The sequence below is a fragment of the Balearica regulorum genome, chromosome 3 (assembly GCF_011004875.1).
Source record: "Balearica regulorum gibbericeps isolate bBalReg1 chromosome 3, bBalReg1.pri, whole genome shotgun sequence".
In the NCBI taxonomy this organism is placed as follows: Eukaryota; Metazoa; Chordata; class Aves; order Gruiformes; family Gruidae; genus Balearica; species Balearica regulorum.
In genome coordinates, this window is record NC_046186.1 from 100962267 (window position 1) to 100977595 (window position 15329).

Genomic DNA, 15329 nt, shown 5'->3' on the forward strand with positions numbered 1-15329 from the left:
CCTTACCTCCAAAGAAAAACCCTTTTCTTTGCCCTTTGGTGACACCGTGAAAACAAGACACAAGCGGAAGGGGTATAACTTCATATAACCTGAGACCAGCAGCATTAAAAATGCCTTAGTCCTGAATCAATTGCTATGGCTCAGTAAGTGATTTGCAAGATTGCCTGGTTACCTTATCTATGCACTTCCATCCCTCAAGGTGTTTGGATTTCTGTTAAGTGAGAACTTGGTTCAGTGGCCTCACTTGTAGTGCTAGCTTTACACTGATACAGCAATTATCCCGAATGCAGCGTTCCTGTAAATTACCAATGTGCTCTCAGCCCTTATCTCACTGCATTAAGCTGTAACAGGTAATATAATTTTCATTACACAGAGCATTTCAGGTACAAGAGCTCTGTGATAAGAAGTTACAGTTTGTTTATTGCTAGCGTAGCTGGTTGTAAATAGTTGTTAAATTTGTGATGCTGTCTGCTTTTTTTCTTATTCTTAACACTGTGAAGGGACAAGAAAGCCCCATAGAATTGCCGCAGTGGTCTGGGACCACAAGTGTTTTTGAGGATGACAAAGAAAAATTGTAGATTAAAAAGTGTGTTGCAGGTAGAAAGGGGGCTGTGAATAATTAATCCTTCACATTTAAAAATTAATTATTTTACGGTCATTCAAGCATCTTATATTCATGACCATTTCAGGGTACCTTAGCCAGAAATTAGGTTGGGGAAATAAATTATAGTACTTTTTTACCCAAATGTTTGCTTACTGGTGATTGATGATACCTGTCTGAATTCCTGGTTCAAATCCTCCTGTTTTGAGAGTATATAGCCTTGATTTCTCAAGAGCTCCCTAGCGCTAAAAGGCTAGCGAAAGAGTTTTGTGGTATGCAAAAAGGCTGACATACAAACCTAAATCCAAGAACCCCAATGAGATTGATACAGATATCTTCCTGAAATTCAAGCGCTAGTAGAGGGGAAGTTAATTCACCTTTCTGCTCAGCATGTCTTTCTGTCTATAACGTGGGTATCCTCGGGATCCTCACCTCGGGATCCTGCCAGGCAGCAGCAGCATTCCCAGCTCTGCCTTCAGGACATTCGTGTTCTTCTGGGGGCTTTGCTCTTTGTTCTCCTGTTCCATCTTCCAACGGTGACGAAAGGAGGCTTGTGGCTCTGATGTTTTGATTCATGTCTAGAATGCTCTGAGCAAATAATTACAAGTGAAAAATGCCCTAAAATCTTTGCAAGTGTTATCTTTCCATAATTGTTCACACCGTATTTAAGGAGGTTGTGCTGGGAATACCAGAGTAGACATTTAATGATATGGATAGTGCTTATGTATGCCAAGCTCGATATCTTATTCTTGTTTTCTTTGCATAATACTTTGAAGAGGTGGCTCTTTTGCCTTGCTTCCAGGTGAAAATGCATCTTTCTTTACGATCGTGCTTTTGAAAGCTTTTTTTCTGTTCTACAAATAAATGAACAAACATGGAGATTTCATATTTTGTGGGCTTTGATTTCACATTAGCTGTGTGTAGCTCTCAACTAAAGACCTGGGAGGAGAAGGAAGGTTGCTTCTTATTTACAGATTCACTCCTCCTTCATCTGAAAACTAAAGCTGTTTGGTTTTCCTTTCCTACTAGTAGTTGTGGCAGAAAGATTCTGCCAGGCAGTTTTAAGCAGTTGTCTTTACTGTTAATTCAAATGCAGCAGTAGTACGAATATGGTTCTTGTGATTTTAGTTGAATTACTCCAGAGTCAACTTGATACGCATGAGACCAGGATTACTCCCTAAAATCTCAGGCTTTTTTCCACTGACTAGCTCTGCTGGAAAAACTAGTAGAGGGTGAATTATTTTCAAACATGAAGCAGAAGGCATAACTGCTGTGATTCTTTTGTGGTTTATACAATATTTAAAAGTAAAAATACTTAAGGTAGAATTATGGTCAGATGATACCAGAAAAAAACCCCAAGAAATATAGAATGAAGTTACCAGCATCATCCTGCTCACATCAGGCAATACATACAGGGGAAATAATGCTTCTGATCTACATTGTGGAGCATCCGGAGAGCTGCTAATGTCATGGTTAGGTAGCATTAAATGAGGTTCTGGCTCCAAAGACAAAACAGAGAATCCATGCAGGCAGGCATACCCTGTATGGATACCTGCATCCACAGAGCATTTGCCAGCATTTGTAAATAACACAGCAGGTTTTTTTTCTTTCATGTACATAATGCAGTGCAAATTGGTTTGGCCTTATCATTGAATTGTGTTGAGGGGTGCTTTATAAAAGCTATAGGATAGGCCTGTCTTTTGAGCTCTACCTATGAAATTGTTTATTTGCAGCTTATCTAATTAACAGGAAAAAGTACGTTCAGCATCCTTAGCCCTCACATAGGTTGAATTGATTTCTCATTGTTTAAGGAAGTCCTTGTCAGCACACAACTCTCTTCAGTGCCATCAAGCATAAAAGTAAAATTATTGTAGGTATGGTAAAGCATGGTTCCATGCACAGTAAGAACAAAGAAAAGCCACAACTTTTGTGATCTTTATCTGCTAAATAAAACCTGTTTGCATTATGAAAACACGAAGACACTACGGCTTTCTGCTCTCAGTAATGCTGATCTGGGTGAATTGTGGTCATCCTGCATTGCAAATTATGGTCTCGGACTGTTTTCTATCCATTTTCAGTTTTTCTCAACAGTGATAAGTACTCCTCAGAAAGCCACAGATGTAAGCATTCTCCAGGATGGTATAATTTAAAATTCACATAAGTAGACTACTATGTTATACATTTGTTAATGCCATTAACTGGAAACTACTTCATGTCTACTGAAGCGGAAGCTTTTGTGGTTACTGCCAGTGTGCCTGGCTGAGGTTCAGGACTAGACCTGGCAGCTAAGGATTTTGTCCTTTTCAGTCTTGTTTCCAGATGCTGCATGGGACAGCTTTTGAGTTATCCTTACAGCATTTCCCTGGTTTTCCTCTGAAATACCTCCTATTATACAGTAATACTTTCTCTGAATATTTGGACCTTACCCACACTTGAAGCTTAAGTATCTTCAACACCTGGAAATCCATAGCAATAAGTAAGGTCTCCCAGGCTGGTTGCCCTGGGCTGAGCCGCTCTGCTGCTCTGCTCCCAGGCTACGCAGCGGATGGAGGGGAAAGATGCAGGAGCTCTTTGCTGGGGGCTAATAATGGGATGAGGTGGCATCTTCAATATACAGACCCTGTGAATCTGTGTGCTGATGTACATGGGCTGGGAGGATGGAGATGCCCAGATGGGGACTTAGGGCTCTACGTTTGCCGTCAGAATTTATTGCCTATCCTTTGCAATGTGTGCAATGTGGAGGCCGAAAATAGCAGCAAAAAAACCCCTGCCATGGCTTAGGTTAGGGCTTTGCGTGCCATATGTATTCTTTTGCAACTGAATGTACTATCCTCTATGTACTGCATCTTACCTCACCATCCTTGCAGTTATCCTGCATGAACGACTGGAGGTGATTTGATATCCCTGGTTTGAGTGCTCCCATGCAATAGCCAAGAAGCTAGTTAAGTGGAAGCGAAATTCTCTGCAGCAACAATTTTTTCCAGGCTTGTTTGTTAGCAGCAGCAGTTTATGTATCAGTAGCTGAACTGGAAGTATGCAAAATTAAAATGCTTATTAGTAAAAGCTCCTACGCAAAGATACAGGCTGTTCGCAGACAGTAATGCCTAAGTTAGCCGTTAATTTAGAAAAGCACCACAGCTGAATTTAAGTACTTGAATAATACAAATTAGTAGATTCTTCATTTTACATTTTAAACCCAGAAACTGGGAGCCTTAATTAGCCTTTAGGCTAAGATTTCAGGTATTAAATATTCTGCTGGATTTTCAAGAGGCGCAGCTACAGTGAGTAATGCACACACTTGTACTTTTAAGGACCTATCCTCAAATGTGGATTATTAAAAAAAAAAAAAAGCAGAAAAAAATTGATCACCAACACCAGGAGATTAGGAAGAATTTAAATAATAAGACTGCTTCCCTGACCAAAGCTTTTTGTACAGCACTTGATGCACACAGAAAATAAGTCCTTTAATAGCACTGCTCAAGAAAATACAGACTGGTGAAAAACTGCATTTCTAGTCAAATTCTCTAGGTGGTATAGAGCTTGCAGAGCAGTGGGAGGATGAACTGCGGAAAAATTCTTAAAATCAGGCTTAGATCACTGCGAAATCTGGTCAGCTCAAGCAGAGCATACAGAGATCAGTGCAGATGGGGCAGATGTGATTGGGATAGGGTCCAGCTGGGTGATTTAGGTACATTAATAAATTTTCTATCAATCTAATATGTTGCTGTACCTACAGTGTAGCAAATAATTTAGATGTGCTGCAGCCATACAAAAGGGGAATTACATGTCTTCATGTAATATTTTACATGATTATTTTTTGCTTTTTGGCCCTACATGGTACTGTAGTAAGTTTACTTTATCATGGAGAGGGTATAATTCAACATATATGAGAGTTTTTCCCAGCTTCCTCCCAGCTCTGCTTGCATCTTCCCATCTCTAAACTTTGTTCTTAGGATGAGCTGTAACACAGAAGTGCTTAGGGCAAAGCTGCCAGCCACTAAACCACTCCAGAGCTCGCTAAGGTGAGTCCAGCAATCTGAGGCAACGACAGAATTTGATTAGAAACTGAAGAAGGAAGAGAGGGAAAGAGAGAGAGATAGAACTATGAAAGCTGACTTTACTGAATTCCAAATGAGTCTAATAATACTTCCATAATTGCTTCTGTTTTGTTTTCTTTACACCTAGGAGTAGAGTTGTTTACTATTCTGGGTTCCAGTTTCATTGAGATTTCTTAAATGTTTGGATTTATTTAATGAATGGTAAAATTATTTGAACTAGAAAATGAAGGCTATGCTTGGTTCTTTTTCTTCACGTGGTCATTGAAAACACCCAGTTTCCTGTCTGGGTTAGTTATAAGTGAGTAAAGGGAGGCAGGAGTAAGGAATTAGCATTGAAAGGCACTTTAAGGAGTTTGTAGGAAACCCCTCTCTATAAAGGGTGATTTGCTATTTATCATATGAATGCTGTATTTTGAAGGGTGTATTATAAGGACAAGAATATCCCTTCAGAACTAACTTTTTAAACCAAGAATTGAAAATTGTAATTCCTTTCATACTCTGATTAAGTACCTTCATAAGAGGAGTGAACTCCAGGAGAAAGAGAGAAGTCCCTTCCATCTTGCCCTTCATTGAAACACTGAGCTTGGTCTCTTGGAAGAACAGTATCCGTGAAAACATAGTACAATGAACATTAGGTTTCTGTTCAGCTGTGCAAATAGAGCACATACTGCATAATGCAGTTGTCCCATCCCACTCGGTGGGTTAGGGTGAGGTTAACTTTTTAATTCTCTGCGCAGTAATCAGGAGTAACGACAATTACTCTAGAGGTTCAAACAAATCACAGATTTAATAAAACTCAGCAGAACTACAAAAGATAGTGGCTTGGCAAAAGTTAAAACAATACTTAGCAGAACTACGAAGGTAATGGCTTAGCAAAACTTGTGATGATATTATCCTAATGTGCCAAAAAAGAAGTTAGAGACAAAAAGAGTGATAGAGAGGAAAAGAGAAAGAAAGAGAGAGAAAGATAGCACCACCCTTGGATCCAGTGATGTTCTCTGCTCATAGTTGTAGTCCTCAGGTGGTGGGCGTGCACCAGAACTTGCGTTTCCCCTTTTTATAACCCAAAGTGCTCCGCATAGGCAGAGGTCTGTCATCACTGAGCAGGCACAGTATGTGCTCAGGAATGTTTCAGAAATGAGTCAGTGGGTTGTGGGGGTCTTGGGGGGTCTCACTGTGCCCCCCCCCCCCCTTCAGGGTTGACTGAGTGATGGCATTTCACAGGCGCACACGCACAGGACACAGATGGTCTTTTGTCTATGTGTGTCAGGAATAGAGGAATGGGCTCACAAGACGGTATCCTGCCTCCGCAGGGTCTGTCCTTGGCCAAGAGGGATGTTTGCAACATTCAGTTGTTATCAGAGCCTTACAGCAGTGCTACCCAGACCCTACATTAAGTAGGGCTGCGTGTATTGTGTCTGGGAGTACAAAGCAGCTGCAAAACTCGATGCATAACGCATGGACCAATTTCGTATAAACCAGTTAGATCACCTCTAATGTGCTTTGGAGTTATCCACTCCCACATGTGCACAGCTGAAAATATATAGGGCTTCCTTTTCCAAATACCTAAAGAGAAATTGGATATCAGACTGCACAGTGTTTGTAATACACGCTGTTGGACATGCTCTGCTATAACGCTCAGCAGGGGTCCACCTGGAAGTGATGAACAGACCTAAAATTAAAATATCCAGAGTTTATCTTCTGCTTCAGATGTTGGGCTAGATAATACGTTTCTTTCAAGTGATCTTGAGTTTTGAATGTGTTATTTTTCCTGAAAATAGTGATCTTGTAAAGATGATGTTAATTGTAGGTAAGAGGTGTCTTGGCCTCAAATGCTGGTTTGCTTTGGCTTTTTATTCTGCTTGACAAATTGGTGCCTGGTCCTCCTCCTCCCCACAGTTGTGTCTCTTTAATTCCACTCTACAGGGGAGTTGCTTCAGTGTCTTGTCACATGTGAACCTTTGTTTAAGGATAAATTTTCCTGAGTGCCAAGTCTTCTGGCAACTTAGGTACTTCCAAATCAGAGTAAGATGTACGCTTCTGAAGTCAAGCTTTTCAAAGAGATGACTTTTTCTGACTTCTATTGATTTAATAACTACTCTGTACTTGACAACTTCTGAGGACTGTGCGGACAAGTCACATCTGAAAATAGCATTAAGGTCCCAGAGCTCCTAAGACAAGTTTTGGAAAATGCAACTACAGTCCCTTTCTCTTACATCTCACAGGTTGGAGGGAATAAAGGGCTGTTCCCTAGTATTTTGATAATAATGTGAAACCTGGGTATGCCCAAAACATTGCTGATGTGATTCTTTTTCATTACTGTAGGTGATTAGGAAATTTGAAAGAACATCCTTATGGATACATGATTAAATGTTGGCTCAGATGATTCAAACTGAGGTAATGAGGATGTAACTGGTCTTTTAAGAGCTGTGATCCAGACTGTTACTTTTGAGCTGAACACTTAGTTTTACCCCACACCCTTAAAAATCCAGAGTATGCCAGAAACATGACCTTTTCTAGATGTTTGCAAAGTATCCAGAAATGTTCTTGAAGAGGAGATAGGAAGTTCAAAGGAAGGACTAACTCCTAAAGCTGTTCCTGTTGCAGTTAGAATCATAGAATAGTTTGGGTTGGAAGGGACATTTAAAGTCCAACCTCCCTGCAATGAGCAGGGACATTTTCAACTAGATCAGGTTGCCCAGAGCCCCATCCAACCTGGCCTTGAATGTTACCAGGGATGGGGCATCTACCACCTCTCTGGGCAACCTGTTCCAGTGTTTCACCACTCTCATTATAGACAATTTCTTCCTTATATCTAGTCTAAATCTACCCTGTTTTAGCTTAAAACCATTACTCCTTGTCTTATTGCAACAGGCTCTTACTAGAAAGTCTGTCCTCATCTTTCTTATAAGCCCCCTTTAGGTACTGGAAAGCCACAATAAGGTCTCCCTGGAGCCTTCTCTTCTCCAGGCTGAACAACCCCAACTGTCTCAGTCTGTCTTCATAGGAGAGGTGCTCCAGCTCTCTGATCATCTTCGTGGCCCTCCTCTGGACTCGCTCCATCAGCTCCATATCTTTCCTGTGCTGAGGAACCCAGAGCTGGATGCACTACTCCAGGTGGGGTCTCATGAGAGTGGCGTAGAAGGGGAGAATCACCTCACTCGACCTGCTGGTCATGCTACATCCACTGATGTAGTCATTTCATCATAGAAGGCCACTAGGTTGGTCAGGCAGGACTTGCTCTTGGTGAAGCCATGCTGGCTGTCCTCCATGTACCTTAGCATAGCTTCTAGCAGGATCTGTTCCATGATCTTCCCAGGCAGAGAGGTGAGGCTGACAGGTCAGTAGTTCCCAGGGTCCTCCTTTCTACCCTTTTTAAAAGTGGGTACAATTTTCCCTTTTTCCAGTCACGAGGGACTTCACCTGACTGCCATGACTTTTCAAGTATCATGGAGAGTAGCTTGGCAGCTACATTGGCCAATTCCCTCAGAACTCTGGGATGCATCTTATCAGGTCCCATGGGCTTGTGTATGTTCACGTTCCTCATGATGGTCACAAACTGGATCTTCTCTTACAGTGGGAAGGACTTGGCTCCCCCTGTCCCCATCTTGCGGTCCATTCAAGAGGTGTGGGAAGAGAAGTTGCCGGTGAAGACTGAGACAAAAAAGTTGTTGAGTACCTCAGCCGTAGTTTGTGTTAATTCTTAATTTGTGTCTCCTATACATTATGCTGAAAGCTGAGTACATAACGTATCAAAACATGGTTTTAAACTGGTGAGACTGTTGGACAACAGACCAGCTGTGTGCAAGAGAGCATTGCCTCCTGCCTAGTTGGGACTGGAGACTTCTTTGGGAAGAGGCTGTGGGATAGACAGATAAAGCGCTGCTGTTACCTTGCCACAGTATTCTCAGTCCTCTTCATAAAGGAGTTTGTGTTTGATTTTTGTGGAGCAGCATACCTGTATAAGCAGAGAATTTGGTCATAATGCCATTAATGTTTCTCCCCCAGCAGTCCTTTGTTACAAGGGAAGTCCAGCTGTCTTAAAAATTGTGCAGGTAAAGCTCACGAGTATCGCTGGATTTGCAAATAGCATATGAATTTGTTCTTGGATTTACAAATAGCATATGTTAATGAATACTAATTAATCTTTCCACAAAAAAAAATTATGAAAATCTGAGTAGTCTCATGAAACTTGGCCTTCAAGCCTAAAATCAAATTATTGAAGACAGTCAAGAAATTTTAAGATTTAAGGTGGTATGTGACATTTTTGAATAGACAACTCAGTCATTTCCTAACAGTTTAGTACTTGATTTGACCCTGGTAGTGTTTAAGAGTAAATTTTATGTATTGATTTTGTAGAGAGATACTGATCTAGAACGCAGGCACGTATGCTTCCAAGCAGAATCTGGAGAACGGTACAGTGCAGGTGAGGATGCAGTGGTTTAGGGTGATAAGGTAAAGCTGGGGAGACACCAGAAGGAAGAGCCCCTTGCATTGTGTTTGAGGGTAGGAGCAGAATGAGAGTCAGCAAAAGGCCCGAGGGAAGAACATACCTTACACTGCTGGCCCAGGACAAAAAGAGTGAGTTCCATGGAACTGTGGATCCGAGACCATCGGTACCATTTGATTGGTTGGGTTTATAAGGAAAAACTGTTTAAGCAAGGAAGAGGCTCCTGTGAACTCATCTTGCAAGAGAGCAGTTCATGCTGCTGTTGGATCATAGAGGTCACATGCAAGGATGACACACAGGTCATTTACATGCGAGGCAGCATTTGAAATTGTGTCCTTGCTGGATTAGCATTGCTTGATGTGTCCTCCCCTACAATATTACCTTCTGGAGACCAGTTCTTCAGTCTTTTCAACAAGTTTCTTTTATAGCCCATCCTAAAATGGAAGAGATGAGAGATAAGAGTTTAAAGATCCCCTGCTTGCTTCAGAACACGATGGCTTTGCTTCGCTCACTTAAAGCGGAAGCACCACATGCATTTCCCCACGCCCAGGAGCCATGCACGTGGTTTCTGTATGGCAAGAAAAGGCCAGCAAGGCAGAGGTGCTCTCTCTTTTCACCCCTGCTCAGAGCTGGCTACCTCTCACTTATGCAGCAAGAAATGCTTTGGCATCTGTGCAGCTCCTCCTAGAATAGCTGTAGCAAGATTAAATTAAAAAAATTTCCCTTTTCTCTTGACCATAGTGGGTCACTTTGTCTTCCCCCTTCTTTTTCATCTTAATTAGATCAGGAGGAGGTAATCTGCTGAATGCAACCCCTGACACCTGTTACTGTACAGGAGAGACTCCTTATGTTCCAGGAGGATTACCACAAGCCTGATTAGAGCCCCGTGAACCCAGGTCCTGGGCACTATGAAGGAATCTTATCATAAATATAAGGCATCTAGGAAAGATTTCCAATGCATACCTACATATTCTGACAAGATCTCTTATACATTGGCACATTTTCTGTGTGCCAGAGTTTTAAAGTATTTAAAAATATGTATCTAGCAAGATTTACGAAAGTTCCCTTTAAAAAAAAAAAAAAGGCAATTCTAGACTCAGTCCTTTTTTAACTTGCTGTCTCCCTCTGTATAAAGTAGCCATCACAATACTGCTGCCAGAAGAGGTATTTTTTTATTACATCTATTGACGTACTTTAGCTTGCAGTTTTATCAGAGACAAAGTACTGCTGGGCTTTAGCTTGCTGTTGAAGGTGAAACCCAATCTACAGTAGCCTAATTTCACTGAAGAGAAAAAGAGACTATTTTATTGTTAAAAATCCCTTTGGAAATACCTCAGCAATTTTGTTTTGTGAAACAAATAATGAAACAAAAAGTATAATTTTGCTTTAGGGTGTTGTGAGGACAAGTGATTGATATTTGTAAATGTCTCCATGAAAATCATTCAGGTTACAAGACTATTTCACCACAAAACAAGGCCAGAACAATTAGAGATTCATGAAGCAAACACACAGCTTTTCACAGGGGAAAAAAATTAACTTTTTCGGAATCTGTTCAGGATGAAGTGAAGTGTTACACTGCCTGTGCTCTCAGAGCACAGAGGAAGGGTCTCAGTGCGTGCAGTCCCCAGAAGTGCAGGACCAAGCCCGAGGCAGCGAGCCCTGCTGAGGCTCAGCTGGACATTAGCACAACTAATTCCAGCCTCCAGACTGGAATTGGCTCGGAGCCTGGACAAAATACCTTGTAAACATACCTTTAGAAGGAGCCCTTCCTGGTGCATTGTGTTGCGGAGAGGTTGTATCTTCTCCCCATCCCTTCTCCAGGCTAGTGGGGAATCTCATTTCTGCCATCAGGTTCCTTCAGACCAGAGTTTTCCCCAAGAAGGAAGCCCTTCTTTTAGAAGCAGCTGATGGTAGTTCAAGGACAGCATGCAGAAAACCAGTTATAAACATAACCAAAATTCTTATGTCAACAAAGCAATGAAAAAAACCACCAAAAACCCTTCAAACACCTTCCTCCCTGCCCCCTTCCCACAATCAAAACACACTGAAGAACATTAGGGTCTAATGCTGGGGCTTTCAGCCTGTAAACTCTAAATTTCATAAATTCTAAGGGGAGGAGGAGGATGAAGAAGGGGAGCAGAGGTGCTAGGAAAGGCATCAAGAAAAGCAAAATCATTTACCCGATTCAGAAACCTACAGATGAGGATTTTTCAAGTGATCTACAACTCCACTGGAAAGCAATAGACCTTGTGGCTTGTGACTTCCTGCTTACTGCTTTTAGCTGTTAAAAGTTCAAGTGAAAAGGTAGTGGCTTTCACTAAAAAGAATTTGAAATAATAATGAAACATGTCATTTTCCCAGCAAAAGTTTTATATATTGGAGGAGTCAGGTTTTTTAGTTAAAAATAATCTAGCAAGCACACACCAGGCAAATAGGGCTGGCTGTCTGTTCTGCACAGGCACAATGGTGTCCTGACCCCATTAGCTGTTAGGGGGCTGTAAAGTACGTACATCAATTTTACACCCAGCTGCAGGGTATCCAAAACAGCCTTAATCAGAGGTTTCCCCAGCCTCTTTTGGCAGAACAGGTAACTGGATTTATTCTGACTTTTAATAACCTGCATTGTGGCTATGCATCCTTTTGCGCCTAGGAAGCGCCGTAGCCAGCTTAAAGTGTCAGGGTTCATTCTGAGATCTGCTTGATAGACCAACCCACCTCAAAGGAGAGGATTGAAGCAGACCTCTTTAATTCAGCAAGTAGCCTTTGGAGGTGCAGAGCAGGAATAAACCTGATCCGCTTCCTTGAAAATGGAAAAGACAGGGGCTGCAGAGGGTCAGGCCTCCCAGAAGCTCAAACAATCCAGATTTTCCCTTTCAAATTTTGTGGGTTGGCTCTACTTACTTATGAGACTGAATCGCTAATAAAATTAATTAGAAGCATCATAAGTTGGTCATCCCAAGAGTATTTCTACTTGAAGCAGTCATTAATTATTATGACTAGGATTGTCTGTCTTTCTATTTATAGGCTGGCCATGGGCGACACTGACTGTTCTTGGGTTCCTGTACTGCTATTCTCACGTCGGAATTGAATGGGAGCAAACATACGCTGTGAATTAGGAATGACGCAGAACGATGCTTTTTAAGGCAGGTTAATGGCTCTTCTACACTGGATATCCTGTCTGCAGAAGGATGCACCAGACCCAAGTATTTGGTTAATGTGTTAAAACCAAAAGCTTGTGTAATTGATTCTGGATTGTGAATGCAGGAATTGAACCAGAAACAATGATGGGCTGGGGCAAAATTATGAAGCATTTTGAATTATGTTATTTTTATAAAACAGCATCTCTGTGACTCTATGTACATTGGAAGCATGCATCTCAGATTAGGTATTTTATATATGTTGAGGATTGTGTTTGTTTCTTCCAATGTTTTGCTGCCTATTTTGAGATATTGAAGAAAAAAGTTTCCTACTTTGCAGAATTCAAAAAGCCCAATCTCTCTCAACCTCTGTCCAGGCTGTGCCCTGCACTTCTTATGTTACTCCATGAAGGGCATGATGCTCATCAGTTGTTCTTGATTGCTTTCTGACACAAGTTAGAACTTTTTTGCTATTCTCACTGACTGCAGTAGTTCAGCCTTAAGCTACTTTTCTACCTACCGTAGCAAAGTCTGCTTTTTCTCTTTAATGTCTTCATTTAAACTTTCACCTTTAAAACAACACCCTTTTTTTGGTAGTCTTAGGAATGATTTTATTTGTTTCTTTAAAAACTGGGAGCAGGGAGGCAGGTCATTTCTTTTTAATCAAATCTGACCTTACAGCTTCTTGGGCTCCAAGTGCTCTCTGCCTTGTATTAGAGCTAAAGCATATAATATTACCTTTATTATGAGGTGAATTCCACCTTCAGGGGAACTGTTCAGTCTCCCTCTTGTATTTTTCTGTTACAAAAGGAGATAACCCCAGTCTGGCTGAATGGTAAATCTGTTCAGCCTGCTTCATTCTCTGGTATCCAGGCAATCAGCTCCTGCAATATTAAAGACACCCTAGGAGTAGCATTTTAAGACCTTTAAAAAAACCCAGAATGGTCCAATACAGTGGGATCAAATTAGCCAGAGCTCCACGCCCTTTGCCCACAGCCAGACCTGTTTGTTAGAGCTGCATCTTTGCCAAAAGACCGGGTTGCCCAGAGCTGGGCAGGTCCTGTCTGCAAGCATCGGGGCTCTGGGAGGGTGTTAGCACTTCTGAGGGAAGGGGGAACCCCACTCACATCTGGCACAAGGGGGTGTTTTTTAACCTGATATTGAAGAGCAGCCAGAAGACCTTTAGTCTTCCTAAAGATAGACATTCCCCCTACGCCTGGCGAAAGGCCCCCTCCTGGAGAGGGGCTTCTTCCAAGAGCAGCTTCCTGCGCCCAAAGCAGAAGGACTCCTGTCAAAACTCGTTCTGTGCCCCCTGCCAGCAACCATTTCAGCCTGTTAGGAGGCACAGTTAGTGCTGTCCATCACTCCTGCAGCCTCAGCCAAGTCTGATGTAGCTTATCCCTTCAACAAGAAATTCAGTCCCTGAGATAGACTTCAGCTTAGTGCCTGCATTTCTGATGTTTCTGCTGCTCAGAACTATGGCAGCCCTCTTTTTCCCCTTCATTGATTCCTGAAGAAATAAGGGCAGAGGCTTCAGCTCTCTACCCATCCAGAGACTAAGCCAGTCTCTTGCTGTTTCAAAGCAGAATCTCCAGCCCTTTATGTTTAGGGAAAGATTTTCTCCCCCCCATGAGAAGGCCATGATTCCCCCTGGAAGTCACTTCTGGGAGATACTGTGGACTGTTGAAAATAAGACTTACCTTGAATGCTGCCTGGCCAGAGACATGGCCCTCCTGATTGACTTACTTAGGATGATTGCAGGGATCCTCTCAGCCACACAGAAGTGGCGCTCACAGCCTCTGAATCTACTGAAGGGATCTGAGATTGGCCTCCATTTTGGAGTAGAACCGAGCTAAGGGCAAGAACTTCATCAAGCTTTGTAATTAAGTGGAATTAGCATTGGAGTGAAAAGTCATGAGTCTGTTGGTCAGTCTTGTCAATTACCGTTATTACCTGAAGCAAGAGAATTAGATTCCAATTTGTATGCATGCAAAACTTCCTACTCCTATACGGAAATGATCTTGCAGCTCATCTAGAGTATGCTTATTTCTGAACTAAAATTGTTTTATATTGTTTTTCAGTGCTTTATACATCTTTCATAATTTTGTATCCTTTTCTGTTTCAATAAACAAAGCTGAAACTGACTGTTGGCTTGAGAACTGTGTCAGAAAGCTACTGTTTGGTGTAAGAAACAATCAATGCTCTGCTGCTGTGAAGAAACTGCTGCGCACAGGAAGGCTGCAGGATGGGTGCGGTGCAGACTGGTCACTGTTATCCCTCTTGTGTACTGCACGGAACATGCATTCCCTAACAGTGTGAGTTTAAACAGCAAATACACCTTTTGTAGATGAGTTAAGGTGAGACTTCATCATCTGAAGCTTCTGAGAATGCTCACCAGGAGTAGTGTGTGTAAGTAAAATGATGCTTCCCTTTAGACTCTTGCTACCCTGGCCAGTCAGGAGTATGACGTGTGCTTGCACAATTTAAGAAAAAGATACTATTTCTTATAGTTTAAATATCATTTGAGAAATAAATAGATTTCCTTCACACTCAGTCTTTCCAGGGGTTCTTTGTCCTGCTACTTTGAAACACGTATTTCAAGACCAAGCCCACTCATCAAGTTTTTGCTCTGTCCTGCTTACAGACCACTGGTAGGCAGTGCTTGGTGAGACACACAGCTCTGTGAATAGCTCAGTTACACCTTCAGCTTGGCGCCATATTCCTCAGCGTGACCAGAGAATTGACTCTTTGTTATCATGTGGCACCTGGTCTAATTGAAATTATGTGGTAGCCAGAAGTACCATCCTCCAGGCAAGTCCTCAGTGGCAGTCCTAGATGGGTGGGAGCTTGCCAGGCCTGGAAGAGACCGAAGGAGACACCCGACTTACCAAAGAAAAGCATTGGTTAGGATAACAGGAGAAGGAGACTTCCAGACGCTAAGGAAAAGCTAGTTAAGGGACCTAGGAAACAGTTAACAAAAAAATTGCCAAAGAAAGAGCAACATTGGCCATTTTGAATGGAAGGGGAGACACTTCTAGTCTGGTGGGGGGTATGTGCGTGTGAGGACACTACTTCTGATAGAC

The 15329-nt window shown here is 42.0% G+C and overlaps 1 protein-coding gene across 1 annotated transcript in view; it reads left to right on the top strand.

Annotated features, from left to right (window-relative positions):
* HHAT (hedgehog acyltransferase) overlaps positions 1-14390 on the top strand; it is a 160271-nt gene extending 145881 nt beyond the window's left edge. Inside the window, 1 exon segment of the mRNA XM_075749183.1 lies at positions 12134-14390. Within this exon segment, the coding sequence (XP_075605298.1) occupies positions 12134-12225 (92 nt within the window). The 3' untranslated portion in view covers positions 12226-14390.
* The last annotated feature ends 939 nt before the right edge of the window (positions 14391-15329 follow it).